The 27,009-nt window shown below is 36.4% G+C and overlaps 1 protein-coding gene across 4 annotated transcripts in view; it reads left to right on the plus strand.

Moving 5' to 3' along the window:
• The window catches only part of GSK3B (glycogen synthase kinase 3 beta), a 279,756-nt gene that overhangs the window by 155,430 nt on the left and 97,317 nt on the right, over nucleotides 1–27,009 (plus strand). For all 4 annotated transcript variants that reach the window (XM_033211108.1, XM_033211110.1, XM_033211112.1 and 1 more), the window contains exon 4: nucleotides 22,407–22,517. In XM_033211108.1, the coding sequence (XP_033066999.1) occupies nucleotides 22,407–22,517 (111 nt within the window). The remainder of the gene's footprint in view (nucleotides 1–22,406; nucleotides 22,518–27,009) is intronic.

Consider the following 27,009-nt stretch of genomic DNA (forward strand, 5'->3'; position numbering starts at 1 on the left):
ATTACTTACTTTAATGTATATAACATTCCTTATATGCTAGGCACTGTTTTAATGCTTTATAAATATTAACTCCTTTAACTCTTAAGAAGTTGAAGAGCAGAAAAGAAAGATTATCAAACCGTTTGAATGCAAGGCACCTGATGGCTTACTTGTCTGGTTTTGGTTTGGTGGAAAACTCCTGTCATAGTCAGCTCTTACCCTGACTTAATCCTTCACTGGAGGTGACAACTGACTGTCTCTTATCTGTATGCCCCAGAGGATAATTTCCTCTTTGCTGCTGTTCTCAATTTCTTACTTATCTTAAAGGTTCTTACAGATAAAGAGCAATTAGAAGTCATTAACAGAGATTAACCGCTATTATAAAAACAAAAATAGATCTTCTAGTATTTTCTTTATGTCAGAACTTTCTCTTGAGCTTTGTAAATTTTCCAAAGTTAAAAAAAAAAAAAAAAAGACACCTCCTAATTTTGGGATAGCTTCATTAAAAACAAAAAGGAAGAAGAAAAGAAAAGTTGTGGTATATTGCTGAAAATAATGGTCCTTCTTTGTCAAAAAAAGAGGAAATTTTTCTAAGATGTGCAGAAATACATAGGTTCAAGACTTCCCATAGTCTCCCAGCCACCAAAAAGATAATTTCTTTTTGCCCCACTCATAATCTCCACTTCTGAATTATTCTGGCAGGACTAAGATATCCTTCAGGAGACCAAGTAGTAAACTATTTCTTCCCATAGGAGAAGATGGATTCTTTTCTAGGGTTGAGTGCTCAGGTTAGTTATTTTCAGTTCAGTTCTGACTTTCTTGGAATAGGTTGCTGAGAGTATTCACTGCTGTTTAGAAAGGAACCTAAATGTCTGTGAAATTCTTGCAAATCCTGGAAGATGATTTATCTTGGAATATGGCAGTCCTATATTTGGTAGGCATTTTTCTAGCAGAAGCATCATGTATTGCTTGTGTGTATTATGTATGAGAAGAGTTTTGGAGGAAGAAATAATAAATTAATCATTTGAGATGCTTATGACACATGCAAGTAGAGATGCCCAGTAGACAGATACATGTGTGACTTCATAGACGGTGGTGGTGGCTCTAGGTGGAGAAGTGACATTGACAAAGTAGGATAGAGAGGGTGTGTAGCCATGTGGAGCTTGGGGAGGGAGGAGATATGGAGTGCTGTTTGAGGCCAGGACAGTGAAAAGCCAGCAGTTTGGCAATATTTATTGCCTTCTGTTTCTAGAATTTGTCAAGGGGTGACAGCAGTGTTCATTTGAAAGAACTGCAAGGAAACCAGTGCCTTTAGGTGAGATTCAGGTTTTCTCTAGGGCAAAACGGTAAAAAGAACCCTCCAGGAAGAGATTGAGGTCATTACTTGAGGTTTCAGTTTTCTTTTTGAGGTGTCTTTTGAGGTTTAGGTGAGATCCCGGTTTTCTCTAGGGCAAGACAGTAAAAAGAACCCTCCAAGAAGAGATTGAGGTTATTAGAAACTTCCTTTTGAAATTTTTGAGGGAATGTTTTGGGAGGGAGATCGGTGATAAGAACATGAGCCTACAGGATGTTTGAGGAGGCAATTAGGGAGATTAGTTGAGGACATTGTGAAGATGAGAAAAAATAACTCCTTGTTTCAGGATTAGAGAGATGAAAGGCTTGGTTAGGTTCTAGAATAGATGACTTCAAATGTATTTGGGAATTTTTAAAAATTCTCTCATTCTCTATAATCATCTCTGACTTTCTTTCCCTTGCTGTTTTCTATCAGTCTCTTTCTCTAGCCCTTTTTTCTCCTTTGTCTTTAGTCTCTCTTTCCCTTTCCGGATTCCTCGACCTTTCACTGTAGGCTCCAGGTCTCTATCTTTCTGTCTCTAGGTTTTTGTCCCCCTCTCTTGGTCTATGTCATCCCCTCTTTTTGGATTTCTTTTCCCTCCATATAGCTCTCTCTTTTCTCTGTCTCTTTCTTTCTTGTCTCTCTCTTCTCCCCCACAGCCTTTTTCTCTCTGTCTCTCTGTCTCTCTTCCTCTCTTATTTCCTCTTTATGGGTCTCTTTATGGGTCCTCTTTATGGGTCTCCATCAACCTCTTTCTCTGGATTTCTATACCCGTTTTTCAATGAGATTTTACCCATTCCACTCTCTTTCTGATTGTTTCTAAATCTTTATATGGGTTCTCATCTGTCTTAAATATCCTTCATTGTCTCTCTTAGTGTCTCTTCTCTTTGGGCCTCTATTACTCCCTTTTTGGAAAATGTTGAGGAAAACAACTGAATTATTCACTACCATTGTCTTGACCTTTCTGTGTATCTTTTTCCATATGCACATGTTTATATAGGTGTATGCATAATAATTTATGATCTCGTACAGATTTTTTTCTTGCCTCATAATATGTATAGATATTTTGGTTATCTAATATTCCATTGTTGTACTATATAATATTTTATCTATTCCCACATTGTTATTTTCAGTTTTAGAATTGTAGCTAAGCTACCCTGTGGCCTTGTAATAATTTCTGTCTGTAAGTACTTTTGCAGCTCTGGGAGAATTAAAGTAGGATTTCTGTAATAACAGGCATGTTTTACATTTCACTGACCACGGTTTGACTTGAATGTGTGTCTATTTTGATAACCTTCTTTTTATTGTATTCTGCCTTTTGTATTTTAAAGACTTTCTTTGGGAATTGTGGATAATCAGCTTTTAGCCTGTAACAGGGGAAAGGGGTAGCCAATGTAACTAGAAGAAAGAGGAATTAAGTCAGGACAGAGATTAGAGATGTGAACTAATTAGCCTTAGTTTTCTGGTTGGAATTATTAATGTTTGCTGTAGTAACTAGAGCATCATGTAGTCACTTCATATACTCTATGTTACCCAGTAGTAACTAACTCTGATTTAGTTTAGAGTAAGTAGTACCTCCTCTCTTACCTTCCCATTAGAGAAAAATGGGATATGTGAGTGTTTTGAAACTCAGGGCTTATAATTTTGTGAATTTCAAGTATCTTATAGAATAGTCTTTCTCTTTTTTTGATATTTGGCAGTAGAAACTTTCTACATCCCTAGTGAAATCTTATGAAGACCTCTGATAGAACATATAAAAAGCAGAGTTGCCCTAGTTGAAGCTAAGGTGTGGAATCAGCTGATTTTGCCTTTTCTGAGTTATAGCTTACCCCATAGAACTTTAGGACTCTGAAGGTCATATGATCAAAGCTATGTTATGAGCTAGGTGCGGTGGCTCACACCGTTAATCCCAGCATTTTGGGAGACCATGGTGGGTGAATCGCCTGCGGTAGGGAGTTTGAGACCAGCTTGGCCAACAGTGAAACCCCATCTCTACTAAAAATACAAAAAATTAGCTGGGTGTGGTGGCGGGTGCCTGTAATCCCAGCTTCTTGAGAGGCTGAGGCAGGAGAATTGCTTGAACCCGGGAGGCGGAGGTTGCAGTGAGCCGAGATTGCCCCATTGTACTCCAGCTTGGGCAACAAGAGTGAAACTCCGTCTCAAAAAATAAAAAATAAAAATAAAAACTATATTATGTCTTTACAAGATACTTAAGTTTTATTTCAATCAATTAATAGTTTTCTGTAAGAAAAACTTCTCTAAGTAACTTTTCATGTAAAAGGTTTTTTCCTTGTGATTCATAGATTACTTTAATAATAAAGAGAAAAACCTCTGCCTTCTACTTTGTGAGAGACTGTTCAAATAACAAAGATGACAGTTGATTTTATTTCTCATGCCACCTTTGTTCTATTGATAGTAATGGGGACCTGTGCCAGAAAGGGAGGATTATACCACTGCATCTGGTATTAGGGAGCAGAATGCTGTGCTTAATTGTGCCCGTCTACCACTAGCTCTGGAGAGGAAAGGATAGAGGTGGCATATATGCCAAGGATTCATTCTGAAAAGTAAAGAGGACTGGCTTTGTAGCTAGAAATATTTGGGTTTGCGTTCCATTTTTGCCACTTGATAGTAGTATGACTCTGGGCAAGATACTTACTTTTATAAGCCTCTTCCCCGTCATCTGCACAGTAGGGGTTTTGTAAGGAACAAATGTAATAATGTTATCAAGTGCTTATTATAGTACCTGGCATATAATTAACACTTAATAAACATTAATTTACTATTTTACCTATTATTGTGTTTATTAATAGCAAATATATATTGCACTTTCTATATGTCAGACATTGTCCTGAGCCATTTACATATTTTATAACTCACTTAAACCTCATAGCAACCCATTAAATGGGTACTATTTTACAGAACAACTGTTTTATAGAAGCACTATTTTATAGAAGAAACTGACACAACAGCAGTTAAGAAAGTTACCATACAACTACTAAATGGCAGTGTTGGGAGTCCGCTCCAAGTAGTCTGACTCCAGAGTCTGTACAGTATGCTATAGTGTTTAGCACAGAATGTACATTCTTCCAGAAGCAGTGTGCTAGAAATAGAACATTTAAAAATATCTTAGTAAATTATCAAACAAGGGGAGATTATAATATTAATAGTAGTAATAGGCCGGGCGCGGTGGCTCATGCCTGTAATCCCAGCACTTTTGGGAGGCCAATGCAGGTGAATCACCTGGGGTCAGGAATTTGAGACCAGCCTGGCTAACATGGTGAAACCCCATTTCTACTAAAAATAAAAAAAAAATTTAAAAAGTAGCCAGGTGTGGTGGCAAGCACCTGTAATCCCAGCTACTCGGGAGGCTGACGCAGGAGAATTGCTTGAACCCGGGAGGCGGAGGTTTCAGTGAGCCGAGATTGTGCCATTGCAGTCCAGCTTGGGCAACAAGAGCAAAACTCCATCTCAAAAAAAAAAAAAATAATAATAATAATGATAGTTGCGGTACTAGTAATAATGGTAATTATAATAATAGCTTAAAAGTATATGATGCTATATGCCGGGCATTAATCTGAACACATTACTTATATTTACTCATTTAATCCTCACAACAGTACTATGAAGAGGAGATGGAGAGAAGTTAAGTGACCTGCCCGTAGAGTGATTTAAACCAGTATTTTAAATTTCTAGTTTGCAGGAAGTATTTGATTTTCAAAGAAATCTCTGACCCCCAAAAGATAAAGTAGAATTATGAAGCCATTCACCCAAGAGCCAAGGAGATACATTAAGCTATGTAAATATTTATAAATATTTATTAGAAATGTTTTGATGAGATTTGAGCCCAGGCAGTCTAGCTCTGGATTCCATTAACCTTCCCTAATACCACCACTCTTAGTTTTAGTATATGTTTTACTTTTAGTAAAGAACTTTTATCAGAGGTTTCTAAAACTTGTATGTGTGTATATGTACTCATTTCTAATTCAGTTTTAACTTTTTTGAGAGCAGGTATGTGTGCATATGGTTATATTAAGGGATGAAAGAAAGAAAGGCCAAGAACAGTTCCTTGTTAATTTTGAAGCAGTATAGTATAAAGAGTCAATCTGGGTGTGAATAGTGACTCTGCTGTGTACTGGCTATGTGTCCTCAAGCAAATTGCTTAACCTTTCTCCTTATTGCTGAAATGAGGATAGTGTATGTATGTGTGTGTGTGTATATATATATATACACACACATTTGTGTTTTATATATATTATATATATATATACTTGTGTTATATACACCCTGTGTATACACACACATACTTACGTTACTATGAAAATAGTGGCCATGTAAGTAAAATGTGTATAGTATCGTGTATGAGTTTTTCTTTCATTACCTCTAACCATTAGTTCTTGCTGTTCCCTAGGGTTTTATTCTCCATTTTTCTTTACTTTCATACTTACGCTGGGCCATATTCTCAATCCTCGTGACTTCAGTGACTCTCTAATGTTTATCTTCAGTTGAGGTCTCCCTGATGAACTCTAGAGCCTCAAGTTTTAGTACTAACCAGAAGTCTCTACCTGGAAGCCTGAGCCGTCGCATTTAGCGTGTTAGAATTTAAGACTCCCCTTATCCCTGCTATATATCAATTATTAAAATAAGAAATCTGGATGTTATCCTAGACCTTTTTGTTGACTTATTTGAATCTGTTCTTTCTATTTCACTGATACTGCTGCTTTAGTTCAGGCCCACATTATTTCTTATCTAAACTCTTAGTGATTTCTCTTCTAGTACATACCTTTACTTCCTCCCCACCCCTAGACTAAACAGTATTTTAAAACAGGGATAAATCATAGATTATTCTAAACAATTAGAAGAGACAATATGGGTCATTGTCTTAAGAATTTATTGTCTGGGTTTACCAAAAGCTTTATGTGATCAATTAGCATTGGAGATGTTGGAGATGGGAGTTGTGACCATCCCTCATATAACATGGCAGCAGGCAATCTTTCTGATTGTATCACTTCCTCACTTACCTAAAAGGTAAATTCCCTATTTCTTAGCATGACATACAAGGTCTTTGAACATCTATATAGTGACCTTACTCGGCTCATCTCTCCTTTCTCTCAGGCTATCTATGTTCTAGCCTTGCCCAAAGTATGTGCAGTTGTCAGAGTATGTTGTATTATCCCTGTTAATGCAAATACCTTCTGAAATGCCTCTTTCCTACCCTTCACCCCTGCTCTATTTTTGTTAGTTGAGTTCTTTTTCATTGTATTATCTGCTCAAAAGTAGCTCCATCTGATATCTCACTATTTTCTCTACCCACCCCCTTTAGCCTCAAAAGCTTCTCTCTCCTTGGAATATCTTGCACATACTTCTTTTATTTTTTTAACTAGATCTTTTTACTAGGTTGTGCAATTCTCAACAGCATGGTGAAATTTTATTTTGTTTCTTTAATGCTTAGCCAGGTGCCTGAGACAGTGTGAAGTTGGGTATGTAGATTTATTAAAAGCCTTCTAGATAGTTCCAGAAAACAGAGAGCTAAAATAGGCTCAGCCCAGATACTAACATTTGTTTTTTGAAGTATATTAAAATTTATTATAGGTATTACAATAACTATTTCTATAGATTGTGTTATTGTAAAGGAATTGTTTTCTTAATTTTCCTTTTGGGATATTCATTGCTGAATATCAATATATAATTGTATAAATTCAAGAGCATTAATTACATATATGATATAATGCAGCTATCACTGTTATTTTTAAAACATTTTCTTTTTTTTTATGAAATGGAATTGGAGTCTATCAAATGCCCTTTTGGTGATAATTGAGATGATCATGTGGGGTTTTTTCCATCATTTTATTAGCAAGATATATTACATTGATTTTCTTATGTTGAACCACTGTTGTTTTCCTGAGATAAAGGATTATACCCCAATCATGGTCATGGGGTATAATCCTTTTAATATGCTATTGGGTTTCGTATTCTGGTATTTTCATGAGGATTTTTGCGTTTATATTTATAAGGGATATTGGTTTGTAATTTTTCTTTCTTGTGATTTGTTTATCTCTCTTTGGTGTAGGGTAGTTCTGGTCTTATAGAATAAGGTAAGAAGTGCTCCTTCCTTTTCTATTAAGAAGAGTTTTAGGATTATTATTAATTTCTTCTTTAATAAACTGGCAGAAGTTACCACTGAAATCATCAGGTCCTGGACTTTACTTTGTTGGGAAGTTTTTTTCTTTATTATTAATTAAAGCTCTACTTGTGTATAAGTTTGTTAAGATTGTTTCATTTTGAGTCAGTTTGATAATCTGTGTGTTTGCAGGAATTTGCCCATTTCATCCAGATTGTCTAATATGTTAACATATGATTATTTATAGTATGCTGTTTTCATCCTTTGTTTCTATGAGGTTAGTAGTAATGGCCCCACTTTCATTTCTGATTTTAGTTATTTTTCTTCTTTTTATTTGTCAGTCTGTCCCTACGTCTAAACTCTTTTAAGGGTTTGTCAGTTTCGTTGATTTAAAAATAAAAATACTTTTAGTTTTGTTGATTCTATTGTTTTTCTGTTCTCTGTTTTATTCATCTCCGTTCATATATTTATTATTTTCTTCCTTCTGCTAGCTTTGGGTTCAGTTTCTTCTTTTTGTAGTTCTCCGGTTGTAGAGTTAGATTAATGATTTGACATCTTCTTTCTTAATGTAAGCATTTACAGCTGTAAATTTCCTTCTGAGCACTGTCTTTGCTGCAGCCCATAAGTCTTGGTATTATGTCTTAACTATTTAAAAATTATTCTTGTTTAAGAGTATTATCTTAGTTTAGTGCTGCTATAAAGGAATGCCTGAGGCCAAGTAATTTGTAAAGAAAGGAGATTTATTTAGCTCACAGTTCCACTTGCTAGAAAGTGAAAACCTCGGGCTGCCTCCACTCACGGCGGAAGGTGAAGGGGAGCCAACATATGCAGTGGTTACATGGCCAGATAGCAGAGAGGTGCCAGGCTCTTTTTACTAACCAGTTGTAGTGGGAGGGAACTCAGAGAATGAGAACACATTCATTATCGAGAGGAAGGCACAATTCCATTCATGAGGGATCCACCTCTCTGGCCCAGATACCTCCCGTTAGGTTCCATCTCCAACACTGAGAATCAGTTTTCACCATGAGGTTTAGGGGGACAAACAATCCAAACTATAGCAAGTGTGTTGTCTGATATCTTCTTTGAACCATTGGTTGTCTACAGTGAATTGTTTGATTTCCACACATTTGTGAATTTTCTAGTTTCCCTTGTGTTACTGATTTTTAGTTTCATTTCATTGTGGTCAGAAAAGATACTTCACATGATTTCAATCATTGAAAATTTATTAACATTTGTTTTGTGGCCTAATATATGGTCTGTCCTGCCTAGACCTGTGCTCAAGTGCAAAATAATGTGTTCTCGGCTATTTGGAGTGGCCATATTCTATATATGTATGTTGAGTCCTGTTGGTTTATAGTGTTGTTAAAGTTTACTGTTTCCTTATTGATTTGTCTTGATGTTCTGTTCATTACTGAGAGTGGTATATTGAAATCTCCAACTATTGTACAGCTGCCCATTTCTCCCTTCTGTTCTGTTAGTGTTTGTTTCATGTATTGGGGGCTGTGTTGTTTGGTGCATATGTGTATATAATTGTTATATCTCATTGATGAATTGATTTTTTTATCCACATATAATACCTAAGGCTGGGTGTGGTGGCTAACACCTGTAATCCCAGCCCTTTGGGAGGCCAAGGCAGATGTATCACCCGAGGTCACGAGTTTGAGACAAGCCTGGTCAACATGGCAAAACCCTATCTCTACTAAAAACACAAAAATTAGCCAGGTATGGTGGTGTGCACCTGTAATCCCACCTACTTGGGAGGTTGAGGCGGGAGAATCACTTGAACCTGGGAGGCAGAGGTCGAAGTGAGCCGAGATCGTACCACTGCACTCCAGTCTCGCTTTGTCACCTAGACTGGAGTGCAGTGGTACGATCTCGGCTCACTTCGACCTCTGCCTCCCAGGTTTATATATATATATATATATTTTTTTTTTTTTTTTTTAACCTGAAGCCTTTTTTTTTCCTTGCCACTGTTCTGGCTAGAGCCTTTAGTACAGTGCTTACTAGAAGAGGTAAAAGCAGACATTCTTGTTCTTGCTCCTGATTTTAGGGGCAGAGTATTCAGTCTTTCATCTTTAAGTATGATGTTAGTCTTGGGTTTTTCACACATGTAATGTTATCAGTTGAGGAAGTTCTCTTCTATTTCTAGCTTGTTGAAGCATTTTTATGAAAGGGTATTGGATTTTAGCAAGTGCTTTTTCTCTGTTGACATGATTATGTGGTTTTTGTTTTTATTAAAATGGTGTTTTATATAAGTTGATTTTTGAATGTTAAATCTGCCTTACATTTCTGAGATTAATCTCACTTGGTCATAGTGTATAATCATTTTTATATGTTGCTAAACAGTACTTTGTTAAGAATTTTTGCATCTATATTCATAAAGGATATTGATCAGTGGTTTGTTTTGTTTTGTTTTTGTTTTTCTTGTCATGTCTTTGCTTTTAGTATCAGGTAATACTGGCTTCATAGAATGACATGGAGAAGTATTCCCTCTGCTTCTGTTTTTTTGAAAGAGTCTGTGAAGAATTGGTTTTAATATCAATTAATAGGAACTATTTAGATAAATAGTGTAGAACTGGTGTGTGCCAAGGACTACAGAGTATTTTAAAGACTTGGTGATGTTTAATAGCACAGTGTGTGTAGAGGAGATACAAGTAGTTTGAAATTGCTGGTATATAAAGTTGGGGTAGTGGGGATGGTAGTGGAGATGAGGCTAAGAAAGTAGAAGTGGGTTCATAAATGATTAGGTCAAAGTCAGTCTCCTAGTATAAAAATAATTTTGTAGGCTGGGCATGGTGGCTCACACCTGTAATCCCAGCACTTTGGGAGGCCGAGGTGGGCGGATCATGAGGTCAGGAGATCGAGACCATCCTGGCCAACATGGTGAAACACCGTCTCTACCAAAAATACAAAAATTAGCCGGGCATGGTGGCGGGTGCCTGTAGTCCCAGCTACTGGGGAGGCTGAGACAGGAGACTGGTGTGAACCTGGGAGGCGGAGCTTGCAGTGAGCCGAGATCGTGCCACTGCACTCCAGCCTGGGCAACAGAACGAGACTGCATCTGAAATAAATAAATAAATAAAATAATAATAATAATTTTGTTGTCATTGTTCTTTTTCAATTAGATGAAAACCCCAAATTACAGAAATGGTACCTTGATCAGGTTGACAATATACAATTCTCTCCTCTTTTCCTCTCTCTTTACCTTGCTATATGAAAATTACTGATAGAAGGGAATTTTATTCAAGGAAATAAAGTGATTACCTATCTAAGCTCACTTGGTCTGTCTTCCTTAAAGTTTTATGTTGATGTCTTATTAAAGTGGTTTATTGATTATCTGGATGAAACTTGACTGATGAAATGCTAACATTTTCTATGGAGTGTGACCTAGAAAATGAATATATAAGTAATAATAAAGCTCTTGAGTTTGAATTATCAGGACCTCCTCATAAAATATAAATGTTACTAACAGCAAATGAGGTGGTAATTATCATCTGCTCAAAAATAAAGAAATTTCTTTTGAATATCACTTGTCATCTGTTTTTATGTTATTTTAATATTTCAGCAAAACTAAAATGTTATTTCATGCATATTATTTAAAAAATTACAGAATGGAGTAAATTAAAATGAAATCTTTTTTACCCTAATCCCTAAATTCCCTAATCCCACTCTTAACAGATATAAATTTCTTATATGCCTGTATGAGCACATACATTATATGTAAATGTAATAACATATATATTATTTTGGAGCATGTTCCCTCTTTACCAACAATACAGTAATAGGGCTTTTTAGGTCTATATGGACAGACCCTGCAAAGTTTCCCCTATTGTTAAGACATTAATATGGTACATTTGTTACAGTTAGTTAATTATTATAGTTTATTCAGATTTCCTTAGTTTTTGTCTAATGTCTTTTGTTTTGTTTATGATCCCTTTTGAGATACCACATTACATTTACAAAGTAGAAGAAAGAATAACACATTCAGGATCACACATTACAATGTAATGAGATGTTAGTGGTCTTATCTTACTTGCCTCTTCACCATGGCAGTTTCTTAGACTTTCCTTGGTTTTGATGATCTCGACACTTTTGTGGAGTACTGGTCGGATGTTTTGTAGGATGCCTTACTATTGGAGTTTCTCTGCTTTTTTAATGATAAAACCGGGGTTACAGGTTTTTGGCAAGAAGACAACAGAGAGGTAAAGTGTCATTTTCATCACTTCATATCTAGGACACATGCTTTATGACTGCTGTTAACTGATTTTCAACACCTGACTGATGTAGTGTTTAGTTTTCTTGACTGTAAAATTACTCTTTCCCCCCCCTTTCCATACTTTATTCCTTGGAAGGAAGTCGCTATGCAGAGACTACACTTAAGATGGGAATTATGCCCCTATACTTCTTTTCCTTAATGGTGGAGTAGCTACACAAATTATTTCAATTTATTTTGCATAAGGGACATATCTCTTTTCCCCCATGTATTAATCTAGTCATGTATTTCTATCAGTGTGGATTTATGGATATTTATTTTATTGGCCAAATTGTCCCAGGTTTGGCCATTGGGAGTTCTGTCAGCTAGCTCCTGTGTTTCTTTTTTGTTTGTTTTTTGTTTTATTATTATTATGGTTATTATTTTATGAAGGAGTCTTGCTCTGCCGCCCAGACTGGAGTGCAGTGGCTCCGTCTCTGCTGACTGCAACCTCCGCCTCCTGGGCTCAAGCGATTCTCTTGCCTCGGCCTCCCGAGTAGCTGGGATTACAGGTGCCTGCCACCACACCCAGCTCATTTTTGTATTTTTAGTAGAGACGGGGTTTCACCATGTTGGCCAAGCTGGTCTCGAACTCCTGACCTCAGGTGATCCGCCCACCTCGGCCTCCCAAAGTGCTGGGATTGCAGGCATGAGCCACCACGCTTGGCGACTTCTGTGCTTCTTTAACATACTATCATATGGGCTTTTTGTTTTATTTTAAAGCAAGTTTTTGTTTTCTGGCACTGTAAGATAATGGCATGTAGATGTGGTGTTTTTAATTTCTTGCTCTTCACAAATTTTATGCGTGCATGAGCGTGTACACACACAGAATTGTTTTCATAGACGTAATCCCTAAAAGTGACATTGCTGAGTCTAGTTGGGGGACTCTATGTCTTCACTTCTGAATTAATGTATTAACCCATTGCCTGCCCAAAAGATTGCATGAGTTTGGACTTTCACAAGAATTGTTGTAGTTCATATTGAATGATGATCTATTTCAATACTTAGTTTTCTCAGATTGAATTTTCTTTTCTAGTTTGATAGATGAAAAATTCTGGCTTATCGCTATCTTTATTACATTTCTTTAATTATATGTGAGGCTGAGCATTTTTCTGCAGTTTTCTTGGCCATTTGTATGACCATCTGTTAATATGTATTTCCATATTTTCTTTCTTGTTTTTTTTTTTTTGTTTGTTTGTTTGTTTTGTAGGGGGTGGGGATGAGCAATGGCATGATTTTGACTCACTGCAACCTCCACCTTCCGGGTTCAAGCAATTCCCCTGCCTCAGCCTCCAGGGTAGCTCAGATTACAGATGTCTGCCACCACATCCAGCTAATTTTTGTATTTTCAGTAGAGGCAGGATTTCATCATGTTGGCCAAGCTGGTCTCGAACTCCTGACCTCAGCCTCAGCCTCCCAAAGTGCTGGAATTACAAGTGTGAGCCACTGCACCCAGCCCATATTTCCATGTTTTCTATTTGAATGCTGGTTTTTTCTTACTGACTTCCAAGTACTATTTGTATATTAAAGAAAAACAAATCAGGCTTTTGCCATGTGTAGCAGAAGTTTATTTATTTATTTATTTGCCAGATTGTCATGATTTTTTTTTGCTGGGTTTGTGCGAGTTTTTTTCTTAAGGTATTATAGATGTTTTATAGTTCTGTGTAATCAAATTGGCATTATTTTTCTCCATGGCTTAGCTCTTTTGTCTTCCAAGATTTGCAGAAATACCCATGTTTTCTTCTGGCATGTTTATTATTTTTCAAAAAAAAAAAAAAAGTTGGTAATTTTGGTGTTTATTTTGTTTTAAGGTGTGAGATAGGGATGAAACTTGCCTTAATCATTGTTGTATGCTAGGTGCCTACCCTTTCCCATTTCCTTCCCACAACCTCTCAAGCAAAAAGATATTCTCTTTTACCTAATCCACACACTCTTTGCTATTAATACTATATTCTCATCTCTAGCCAGCCTGGCATACCCATCAGAGAAAAGATAGCTGTTTTGAAGATTTTTGCCAGTTGGAATGCCCAACCCATTTCTGATGAGAATCCTGGGTTACCATGATGCTGCATTTGATGTCTTATTGCTGGAATCTCTAATACGTTGCATTGCATTCCATCAGATTTTTAAAATTATATCATGATTCTATTTAAAAATGTAGCCTCGAGTCATTTTATTTCCTTGACCTCAGAAGTTATCTGGAGATAACACATCATACTAATGTGTTTTCCAAAGGTAGGATGGAGTTATCTCAGCTGTTGTTGAGTTGTTACGTGTGATCAAAATTTTATCACTTAAATTTCTTACTCAGTGTGTGGTTTTAATGTGGAGCTCATAGAAGAGTGGTTATCAGTGATTAGAGAATAGTTTATTAATAAAAGTAATGACTAGGAAAACTGAGCCATAGAGAGAACTACTCCCTAAATTACACATTATGTAATGTTTTTGGAAGTTTCTGAGTAAGATCCACTTTGTATAATAGCGGATTCCTTTCAAAAGACTTCTGGCATTGATTCTTTTGCCAGTGTTTTGGAAACCTAGTATCAGTTATTTGAGGTTGGTAGTTTCTTATGTTAGTGGACTCAGTGTTTTCAGCACCTGCCTCCCAAGTGATACTGTGTGTTCTATTTAGGTTTTTTTTAAATTTTATTTTTGTTTGTTTGTTTTTGTTTTGTTTTGTTTTTTGAGAGTCTTGCTCTGTCACCCAGGCTGGAGTGCAGTCGCGTGGTCTTGGCTACTGCGACCTCTGCCTCCTGGGTTGAAGTGATTCTCATGCCTCAGCTTCCTCAATAGCTGGGACTACATGTGCATGCCACCACGCCTGGCTAATTTTTGTATTTTTGGTAGAGACGGGGTTTTACCATGTTGCCCAGGCTGGTGTCAAACTTCTGAGCTCAAGCGATCCACCCACTTCGGCCTCCCAAAGTGCTGGGTGGGACTACTGGTGTGAGCCACCGTGACTGACCTATTTAGTTTTTAAAGTTTGCAATTTGTGAGTATTCTAGCATTGTGTCTGATAATCCAAAGGAGAGAGATTACATTAAGGAAGTAGCAAACCTGAGATGTTTCAGAAAATTGTGAGTGCTAGAAATGCTGAATCCTGGTCTTTCTTCTCAAAATATTAGCATCTTCAGCCTCCTTAATTATGTTGTGCAGGAAGCTTCAAACAAAATATACTTTGGAACTGAAAAATACTACTGTTTTCCCTACATATGTTGTTTCCTAGGGATGGGCCCTCGGGGGTTATTCCCTGTGGCTATTTATTTTACATTAGAACATTTATAAATTTAACAAGAGCATTTATTGGTGCCTTCATATTTCCCATAGTGTAGTAAATTAGGTTGTTCAGCCTATAGCAGACATGGTTTCATTAACCTTCCTTTGATGTATTCTGCTGTGTTAATATTATGAATAAAATATGCGGCCAATAAAGGAATATCATTACTTCCAGTGCAGCGTGAGCTGTACAAAGTGGAGTGGAATTATCTTCATTGATTTGAACACAATACTTTTGTAGCCTAATGTTGCATGATGTTTTTCATTGGTTGCATCTCAATGTTGATTCTCTTTGAGTTCTGTTCAGTTATACTTCTTTAATTTCCAGATGTATTACTGTCAAGTTTGATCTGGAGTTTCTCTGTTCTCTCATTCTCAATAATACATTGATAGTTTGATTTTAGTCATAGGGCCTTTGTTGAATTTCATATTGTGGGTTTGGTTTATCATTCCAGCCAAATTCTTTAAATTTTTATTCAATGTTTCATTTTAAGCCATTCTTCCTAGGTTTGTGTCAATCTTAGGTGGCTGTGTTGAAATCAGAGGTTATAAATTGACAGCCAAATCTATCCCATGATGTGTTGTATTTGACAATTTTTTGTTTTTGTTTTTTAAACTAGAGTTTTGTACTGTGTGATTTACCAACTATTGCCCCTTATTGCGTTACACAATTTGGCTTCACATTTTTACATTTGTTGCTTAGCTGTTGATGGCATTTGCTTTTGCAACCTAAAATAAATGAAATTGTTTATAAAAATATTGATTGGGACAAGGGAAGGACAGAGCTTATAGTCTTATAACTAGAAACCTCTGTTGAATTTGGCATTCATCTTTTAATCTTACATATAGTTTAAATATACAAAAATAAATAAATGTGTGTGTGTGTGTGTGTAGGATACAGAATTTCACTCTGTCATCCAGGCTGGGTGGCAGTGGTGCCATCACGGCTCACTAGCCTTGACTTTTGGGGCTCAAGTGATCCTCCCACCTTAGCCTCCCGAGCTGCTGTGACCACAGGCGTGCACTGCCAGGCCTGGCTAATTTTTTTTTTTTTTTTTTGAGACAGAGTTTTGCTCTTGTTGCCCAGGCTGGAGTGCAATGGCACGATCTGGGCTCACAGCAAACTCCGCCTTCCGGGTTCAATCCATTCTCCTGCCTCAGCCTCCAGAGTAGCTGGGATTACAGGTATGCGCCACCATGCCCGGCTAATTTTGTATTTTTAGTAAAGACGGGGTTTCTGCATGTTGGTCAGGCTGGTCTCGAACTCCGAATCTCAGGTGATCTGCCTGCCTCAGCCTCCCAAAGTGCTGGGATTACAGGCATGAGCCACCACGCCCGGCCAATTTTTTTGTTTCTGTTTTTTGTAGAAATGGTGCCTCCATGTGTTGCCCAGGCTGGTCTCGAACTCCTGGACTCAAATGATCCTTCTGCCTTCGCCTCCCAAAGTGCTAGGATTATAAGCATGAGTCACCATACCTGGTTCAGCCTTTATATTCTTACCTGTTAGTATGATTATTTAGCAAATGAAGTAAATTGGAATGTAGTGGTATACACATCTCGAAGTTGTTCATAGTGTATAACAATTAATTTTGTAAAATAGATCATTAAAATCAAGAAACTTAGTGATTGAGTAATAGCTGAAAAAATGGTTTTGACATCTGTGTTAATGACCTTTCTGATACCTGAGACTCACCGTTCTTTGAACTCTATTTAAAACAGCTATCCTTTTCACACCAATTGAGCATTCTATTTATTCGTTCTCTTTTTTAGACCTCATTTACAATGGGAACTGATTCTCCTGAAATCTGATCTCTGCATTTTTTTTCTTTTAGCCTTCAGCATTAGTCTTGTTTCCCCTAGTTTTGCATATCATCTTATTTCTTACTTTACAAGAAATAGGATCATCACACATAACTCATTCAGCTTATATTTCTTTCCTTTTCCGTAATACCTAATCACTTATTTTAAAGAAAAAAAGATACTTTTTTAAAGGATGAAAATAGCTAAAATTTGAGTCTTTATTGTGTGTTAGGTAATGTATTTAAAGAATTTCACATTGATTATTTCTTATAATATCATGACAGTTCTTTAAAATAGATACTGTCATTAGCTCTATATTACAGATGAGGAACTGATGCTTAGTGAGGTTAAATAACTTGCTCATAGTCACATAACTCCTAGTAACAGAATTGGGACTTCTATATAGTTTTATATGACTCATGCTAATCTTACTTCTTAATTACTATGCTATATAGTTTGTCTTTGTACTTGTTTCTTCCTTCTCCTGATTTTCTAGAATCTTGCTTCTTCAGTTTCAGTTATCCCTTTTCCCTCTTTTTTCTTTTTTTGATATGGAGTCTCGCTCTATCTCCCAGGCTGGAATGCAGTGGCATGATCTCAGCTCACTGCAACCTCTGCCTCCTGGGTTCAAGCCATTCTCCTGCCTCAGCCTCCCAAGTAGCTGGGACTACAGGCACCTGCCACCATGCCGGGTAATTTTTTGTATTTTTAGTAGAGATGGGGTTTCACCATGTTAGCCGGGATGGTCTCGATGTCCTGACCTCATAATCCTCCTGCCTCGGCCTCCCAAGTGCTGGGATTACAGGCATTGACCACCACACCCGGCCTTTCTTCCTTTTTTATAACTTTATTCTACCCTTGTCTACTTAGCTTACAAATAAATTTGGGTCTCTTTTAGCCTGTAATATCTTTTAGCCAGTAAAAAGTGCAAACAAAAACCCAGTGACAGTGTTTCTTTGACTTTACTCCCCTAGAGTTACCAACTCCCAGTTCTTTGTTTACTTTCATCACCAGAGACTTTGTGAGAATAAATTGAATTAACTACCTCCTATTCCTCACCTGCTACCTGCTCACTCATGAACCAATAACGCTTGATTGCTGCTGGCACCATGGTCTGAAACTTCTTTTTCCAAGAGCATCACTGAACCAAGATATACCAAGATATTGGGTATAGATCGAATAACCTATTTTTAGTCCTCATCCCATCTGCTATTGAAATGCTTCACAGTTTCACCTTTCACCGTTATAGAAATTTCAGCTTTGGATCATCGATGCTAATCTTTCCTTGCTTTCTTGTGCCTCTTAGTTTTTTCTTCATGTTTGCTAAGTCCCCTATGTTACCTGCTTCTTAAATTTAGTGTTTTTCAGGATTCCATACTCAGTCCTTTCCTTACTCTTCAACTTTGCGTCGTCGTCTTAGGTGAATACGTCTATTCTCATGGCTTCAGCTATTGCCTGAATCTCAAGCTGTACTCCACTCCTGCTTCCTGAGTTTTGCCTTGACCTCTGTTTGCAACCACCTATGTAATATAGCTACCCAAAGTGTTCTGAGTTTCATTAAGTAAAAGTTCAGATAATTTTTCCTTCAAACCTTTCTACTCTTTTTGCTTTCTATGTCTCATCACCTACTTAGTTGCCCACACTTAAAAACAGTTAAATTAATCCCAGTCTCTTTGTTTTTTGGATTCTCTATTAGTCTCATGTTCAACTAGCCAGTATACCTACCCTACCTTCTCCCAGCTTTAAAAAAAAATCCCTATTGCCTTATGCCCTGATCCAGCCTTTGGATTCTTGTAGAAGGTTTCCAGCTACTTACCCTGCATTCATTCTTGTCTTCCCAAGTCTCCTCCTCTCTATATCCATTTTCCATAATACTGTTTGAGTTAAAACAGACGTGTCGGTTTGTAATCTAATTTTTTTCTTCAAGCTTTATTGATATAATTGAAAAATAAAAATATATATTTACAGTGTACAACATGATTTTTATATGTATATACATTGTGAAATATGTAATACTAAGTTTTAAAGAAATGCCCATTGCCTCTAAACTTAATTTAGTCAGCAAATATTTACTGAGTACCTACTGTGTGCTAGGCACTATTCTACATGGAGATAGAGCAGTGAATAAAACAGACAAAAGCCTTTGCCATTATGGAACCTTGTCTGGTCAGAGGAAGCAGATAAACTGTGTGGTTAGAAAATGGTAAGTTTCGTTTATAAAATGGGGAAGGCAGATGGGGAATGTGGAGGTGGAGGAATGAGTTGGAATTTTAAATGGAATGATTAAGGAAAGCCATACTAAGAAGGTAACACTTTAACCAAAGATTTTGAAGGAGTTGAGACAAATGAGCTTTGAGCATGTCTAGGGGGAGAACAATCTAGGTTAAAGGACTAGAAGCCCTGAAGTACAGAATCCCTGAATGTGAAAATGTACCATATGTGTTCAAGAAATAGCAGAGAACTAGCTTGGCTAGAGAAAAGTCAGCAGTGAGGACAGCAGTGCAGTAGAAGAATAGAGGACAGAAATAATGAGATGGGTGTGTAGTATCTTATAGACCAATTAGGTGGAGTAGAAGACATACAGTCTAACTTAACTTGATTTTAGTTGATAGTAGACTGGAAAGGAATAAGGGTAGAAGCAGACCATTTAGGAAGATATTACAGTAATCCAGGTGAAAGGTGATAGTGGCTTAGAAAAGGGTTCTAGCACTGAAAATGCTGAGTGGTTGGATCCGGATAAATTTTAAAGGTAGAACCATTCATATTTTCTGGCATTTGGCTATGAGGGTGTGTGTGTGGGTATAGGTGTGTGTGTGTGAAAGGGTAAGAGAGAAGGGGCTGGGAGTTGATTTAGGATGATTCTAAGGTTTTTTAGCCTGAGCAATACCAGATACATAGTTGGATATACTAGTGTGGAGTTAAGGGCAGTGGTCTCTAGTATATGTGTATATATTTATAATAATCAGTATATAGTAGTATTGAGCCATTAGACTGGATGAGATTATCAAGGGGGAGTGAGTTTAAAGAATAGAAGAGGTCTGAGGACTAATTCCAGGGATCTTCCAATTTTTAACAGATCAAAGAGAATAGGAGGAAATAGAAATGGAGAAAAGAAGAGTTGTCTGTAGGGTAGGATGAAAACCAAAAAGTATAGTGTCCTGTGAAGTGAAGAAGGTGCTTCAATGAAAGGAACATGATTGACTTTTCCAAAAGGTAGTGCTAAGTCAAGTAGATGAGAAGGGTAAGATGATGACTGAAAATTGGCTTTGGATTCAGCCACAAGGAGATTGTTGATCTGGAATAATTTTGACATAGTGGTAGTGAAATTCTGTTGGCGTAAGTTTTAGAATTGGAGGAGAGAGGAATTAGAGAAAGTCAGCTTAAGGAGAGGAGGCAGAAATATGGATAGTTTGTTTGTTTTTTAAGATGGGAGAAATAATGGCAAGTTTATGTGCTGATTGTAATGTTTCCACACGGAATAATTAATGCAGAATGACAAAAAAAAAAAAAATTCTGGAGCAATGACCTTGAGAACAGGACCATTTTTGTTTTTATTTTAACATGTAGCAATGTTTGCCTTAGGAAGGAGCTGGGTTAGCTTATCTCTAGATATAGAAGTAAAGTAAGAGTATACAGAGATAGATGCTGGTAGGTTAGTGCTTGTAGTGATGCAAGCAAGGCCATCTGTTGAGGCAGAGGACAGAGAAGGGGTGTTAGAGGTTGAAGAGGAGGAAAGAAGAAATTAAGTGGTCTGGAAAAGTGGATGGACCAGGAAAGTGTATAATTATTGCTGGACGAATTGATTTTGAGACAAGCTGTGACTCTGTCACCCAGACTGGAGTGCATGGCGTGATCTTGGATTGTTGCAACCTTTGCCTCCCAGGCTCAAGCCATTCTCCCACCTCCTTCTCCCAAGTGGCTGGGACTACAGGTGCACACCACCACGCCTGGCTAATTTTTGTATTTTTTGTAGAGATGAGGTTTTGCCATGTTGCCCAAGCTGGTCTCAAACTCATGAGCTCAAGCGATCTGCCCGCCTCAACTTCCCAAAATGCTGGGATTACAGGTGTAAGCTACCATGGCTGGCCAACAAATTAAATTTTGATGATGACTTTAACATAAGACCAATCAGCATAATTAGAGGTTTCTTTGCAGCCATATTCAGCTCTTTGGTCGTAGACATGGACTGGGCAGAAAACTGAACTCAACCAGGGTTGTGGAAAAACCAAAAGCTTTTTCTTAAATATTTTTGCCTTTGTAGGCTATCTAGTCTCTGTCACAACTACTCAGTTCTGTCACTGTAGTCCAAAAGCAGCCATAGACAGTACTTAGCTGAATGGCATAGCTCTGTTCTATTAAAAGTCTATTTTTAAAAACAGGCAGCAGACTATTCCCGTGATTTGTTGACACTTGTCTTAGAAAGAGAGGATAATGATGGACCGTGGAATTTAAGGCTAAGGAAGGAAAGGAGGAGAACATAAGTGCGTGAAGCGTGAAGTGTAGTGAGAAGGTAGTAGGGTCAGTGGCATGATGTTTCACTATTTCCTGATCTCTGCTGTACTCTTACATGACCTTACGTTTTTAATATAGTTTTCTCTGTCTGCGTGAAATGCTCCTTTCATACACAGTTTAGATGTCATTTCTTTTATACTTCTATTTCCTCTGCTGTGGCCACTGATATATGGAAAATGCTCAATAAATGCTGAAACTTGAAATTCTCACTTCAGTTTGATAGGTAAGATTATTTCAAATTGGGAGACTGTGAAAGTTTGCTTATCCACAGTATTTCCCACTCAGTAGCCAATTCTATGCTTGAACATGGTGATTCTCAACTTTGTTTTCTGCTTCAGTTTACCTGATACTGGCCACATAAACAAGGTAAGGGCAGTGCCCTGCTCCTCCTTCCTACTTGGTGCTTAAGTTAGAATGCCTTTCTTTTTCTCCACTGATGCTGGGTTGGTGTCTCTATGCTGCTGAGCATGGATATTTAAACATATGACCTGTAATAAGCTTGTGAGTATGGTAACACGTTGCCTTATAGGTTATTTTTTATATTTCAGTTAATTATAGAAGACAAGTCGTTGTTCTGTCAGTTGTATACGATCAGGTAACTATAAGATCTTTTTTGTGTGTGTGGAGGTTAGAGACATTTTGGACTGTTTAGTCTGACTTTTCATATTGTAGTTAAAGAAACTGAAGGCTAGAGATGCAAGTGACTTGCACATACCAACTAGTAGAGCTAGGGCTAGAAATCCATGTTTCTTAGTTTCAGATTCAGTACTCTCCCTGCCACCATGATACTTATCTTGATAGGACATGAGGACATTGATTATCAGCCTAGAAAATATTAAATTTTATGACAGGTGATATCGTCTAAAATCATGGTAACCAAAATAATCGTTTAAATGTAATTGGGAATCTTAAAAATATTGAAAAGACTATTTTTTCCCCATTGAATTATTAGTAAAAAGGTGTGGTTGACTTGTTTTTATTATTATGGTTATATTCTGAAGTAGTTTTATATAATGAAAATTGACACATTAATCTTTAAAAATCCAAATAAGTAAATATCTAGAGAATTTAATTTGCATATTTAAAAACCAGTTTCTAATCTGTTTTGTTTTTGTTTTTTTAATAAACTCTTTCAGAAAGATGAGGTCTATCTTAATCTGGTGCTGGACTATGTTCCGGAAACAGTATACAGAGTTGCCAGACACTATAGTCGAGCCAAACAGACGCTCCCTGTGATTTATGTCAAGGTATGTAAAAACAGAACAATTTTCCATTTTAGAAAACATTTTTTATGAACCAGCGAGAGCCTCCTGTATGTTTTAACTATATTATTGTATTTAATACTCAAGGAGAAAAACTGTAAACTAGGTATTGTTGGAACTTTGTTAAATCCTTTTACAGTTTTAAAACATGAAGTGTGCACCTTTTGAAGTTTTATAACTCAGATAGTAAAGATATTCTGGTAAATTACAGTGAATATTTTTGACAGACATTTATAGATTTTATTTCTTCTAGCCATAGTACATTTTTATTTAACTTCTGATGTCTTTATTGTGCCACAAACCAACATAGGAGCATATCATATAAAATTGTAAAATATAGTTATAAATATGTTCCAATTCATTTGTTCATAAATGCAATTTATATATTTGTTGGCATCTGTAGCTGCAGCTTAAACTGTTGGTGATGTTAAATATACACTGGATGTTGTTTATTTTTTGGTATCTAATATCAATGCCATCTTGTTTATTTGCTAGAACTCATGGCAGAATGGCTAGGTATTTAGCATGATTTTTATTAAAGTTGTGGTTAATTATTAGTAACAAATTATTTTATTAACTATGGCATTGTGAAAACTAGTAGTTAAGTTTGAAAGTTCAGATATCTAAATACAATTTTTAAATTTAACCCTTTATGGAAATGAGTATAGAAAATAAAATGACATTGACTCTGAATGTCTTATGGTTAGAGTTTTTGAAGTCTTAATTGTTAAAAATTTAAGCTTCACAATAATGAAAGGGTCACCAAAGTAGGAACATTAATAATAGAAGTTCTTTGGGTGAATTTTGTATAAGCTAATAATAATAATAGAAGTTCTTTAAGCACTTTTGTTAGCTAGATTAGTTTGGCAAGGAGTCCGGGATTCCTGTTGAATTTAGTGTGAGGAATTAAATTCTGATTTCAGTATAATTTTATTTGGGCTTATCAAAACTTGGTTGAGGTTGTAGTTGAACTGATGATAGTAGAAGAATAAAAGAAACAATTTTCTACTACAAATTTACTGTAGTGCTTTATTCTGGTTTTAGAACAGCAGGTCCTATTCTAGATAACTAGCACAGCAGTACATTCCTTTGAACTGTCTAAGTCTAGAATAATTTTTGAGCTGCTTAATTTACATTATGATAGTCTGGGTCTGCCTATTCTGTGGCTCTTAGTGCTAGTACAGAGAGGTGGCACATTTATGAAGCAGAAGAAACCCTAAATTTGGTTCCTGAAGACCTAGTTTTGAGGCAAAAAATTAGTTATATCCTTCCAAACGGGTCACTGATCCGTTCTCTGCTTAGCTTTCGTGTTGGTAAAATTGTACTTATTTATTTACTGGCCACAATATACCATTTTGGCCCATAGGATGAGCTTAGCATATGAGAAAACATTTGGAGGCTGTAAAGTAGAATTAATAGAAGGTCCTAACAATACATTAAAAGTGACCAGATTTTTGTCCCACATCTTTGATTCAGCCAGTAAGTGGTAAATTATTGCAGAATAATCTGAAGCTAATGAAATACTTTAGTCTTCTTCTAATAACTAGAAAAAGAATGGCACAAACAACTATAAAACAAGACAAAATATATGTATTATGAAGTAGTGAAGAGTCTAGAAATGTCATATTCTTCTCTATTGGCAGAAACAACGGGCGTATGATACCTCTGTTGAAACAACTCTCCAAATTTACTTATCTCTTCATGACCTATAATGATCCCTAGTTAAGCAGTACATATTTTCTGCTACTTCTTAAGATATGTCAAATGATTTTCTGTTCATATATGTGTCTACAGAAATTTTGCTTATTTCAGGATCTTTACTCATTCTAAACTTTGTTTTTATTATTGGAGATTTCAAGCATATATAAAAGCATATATAAAAAGAGAGAAAATAGAACAGTGAACCTCCATGTACCTGTGAGACAATATCAACAATTATCAATTTGTAGCCAAAATTATTTTATCCATACCATTTTCTACTCTGCACTCCCTTATTTTTTGAAGCAAATTCTAGATATTTTTACTTTCACATATAAGAATTACAGTGTATACATGTGTATATATAAAAGTATATATTACATATACTATATAGTGTATATATTATAGTATATATAGTGTATATATTATAGTATATACACTATACGCTACACTATATAGTGTATACACTATATGCTACACTACATATAGTATATACACTATATATACACTATTGTGAATATTATGAAAACTAGTAGTTAAGTTTGAAAGTTCAGGTGTCTAAATACAATTTTTAAATTTAACCCTTTATGGAAATGACTGTAGAAAATAAAATGACATTGACTCTGAATGTCTTATGGTTAGGGTTTTTGAAGTCCTAATTGTTAAAAATTTAAGCTTCACAATAATAAAAGGGTTACCAAAGTAGGAATATTAATAATAGAAGTTCTTTGGGTAGATTTTGCATAAGCTAATAATCGTAATAATAATAGAAGTTCTTTAAGCACTTTTGTTAGCTGGATTACTTTGGCAAGGAGTCTCATATATAGTATATATATAATATACACTATATATAGTGTATATAATATCTATTGTATATATACTTTATATATAGATAGATAAGGATGTTCTTTTTTATTTCCTTCCTTCCTTCCTTCTTCTTTTTCTTTTTCTTTTTTTTTTTTTTCTTTCTTTCTTTTTGAAGTTTACTCTGTTGCCCAGGCTGGAGTGGAGTGGCACGATCTCGGCTCACTACAACCTCCACCCTCTGGGTTCAAGTGATTCTCCTGCCTCAGCCTCCCAAGTAGCTGGGATTATAGGCACATGCCACCATGCCCAGCTAATTTTTGTGTTTTTAGTGTAGATGTGGTTTCACCATGTTGGCCGGGCTGGTCTTGAACTCGTGACCTCAATTGATCCACCAGCTTGGCCTCCCACAGTGCTGGGATTACAGGTGTGAGCCACCACGCCCAGCCAGGATGCTTTTTTGTTTGTTTGTTTTTTTGAGACAGAGTCTCACTCTGCTGCCCAGGCTGGAGTGCAGTGGTGCGATCTCGGATCACTGCAAGCTCCGCCACCCAGATTCACGTCATTCTCCTGCCTCAGCCTCGCGAGTAGCTGGGACTACAGGCGCCCGCCATCGCGCCCGGCTAATTTTTTTCTGTTTTTAGTAGAGACAGGGATTCACTGTGTTAGCCAGGATGGTCTCGATCTCTTGACCTTGTGATCCGCCTGCCTCGGCCTCCCATAGTGCTGGGATTGCAATTAAATTACCATTGTCAACCTATGAAAATAAATAGTATTTCGTTAGTATCATTAAATACCCAGTTTATATTTGTCTGTGGCATAATTTTTTAAGTTTATATTTTTGAATTGACATTCAGTTAAGGTATATATGTTATGATTGGCTGATGTGCCTCTAATGTTTCTTTTAATCCATTGGTTCTCTTTTTCTCTCTCTGAAACTTTGTTGCTAAAGAAACTGGATCATTTGACCTATACTTTGGTCTGGATTTTGCTGGATTTCTGTAGTGTAGTTAGTATGTTCCTTTGTCATCTGTATTTCCTGCAAACTGGTGATTAGATAATTGATGATTAAGTATATTTTTGGTAGGAGTCAGGACCACTTCATTTGTAGTGTTGAGTACTTTCTGAAGGAAGAACATAATGTCTTTCTTTTCCTGATGTTAGTAGCCATTGATGATCACTGCCTAAATTCATTAATTCATTACAGGTTACAAAATGTTGATAGTCTACTGTTATTATTCCGTCTTAATTTATAAGCTGGAATAGTTTCATAAAGAGAGATTTTCCCATATCAACTCTTTGTGCCCCGAGATACAGTTTATATAAGAAAGACAGGAAATGTATTTGATCCCTTTTCTTCATTTACTGAAATTTATAATAATTAGTTGATTCCATAGCATCCTCCATAGGTACCAGTGAGGTGTTTTGTTGTTTGTTTTAACATATCTTGTGTGAGTGTTAATAATATTTAACAATTTCCTTGCTTTCTAACATGACCAAGTATTCCAGGTTCATCTTACACATTTCTTCCTCAGACTTAGAATCAACCTTTTCTTCAAGAAGACCTTGTTCTTTGAGTGGGAGTTGGTATTTAGAGACCACAGTCTGGATGCTAGAAGTGCTAACTGTCACAGTGTTGGTTATTGTTTCTGGATCTTTTTAGTGAACAGAGCTATGAAATATGTGGGTGATTTTCTCAGATGTAATGCATCCTCTTTTTTTCTGAAAATAAATACACCATGAGTTAATATTGGTACTTTCAAATAAAATTTATGAGTTTTTACTTAATTGTAATAATCTTATATTTGTATTTCCTTTCTCTTACATTGAAAATTTCATCTCTCAATGATAGTAGTATATTTAATAACTTATTCTACCCTGCACCCTACATAACTGTCTTAGAATAACAATTCCAACACTAGCACCACCAGCTAAAAATAATTTAAGATCTAAACACAGCTCAGTTTTACCCGTT

This window comes from Trachypithecus francoisi, unplaced genomic scaffold, assembly GCF_009764315.1.
Source record: "Trachypithecus francoisi isolate TF-2019V2 unplaced genomic scaffold, Tfra_2.0 Lachesis_group0, whole genome shotgun sequence".
Lineage (NCBI taxonomy): Eukaryota > Metazoa > Chordata > Mammalia > Primates > Cercopithecidae > Trachypithecus > Trachypithecus francoisi.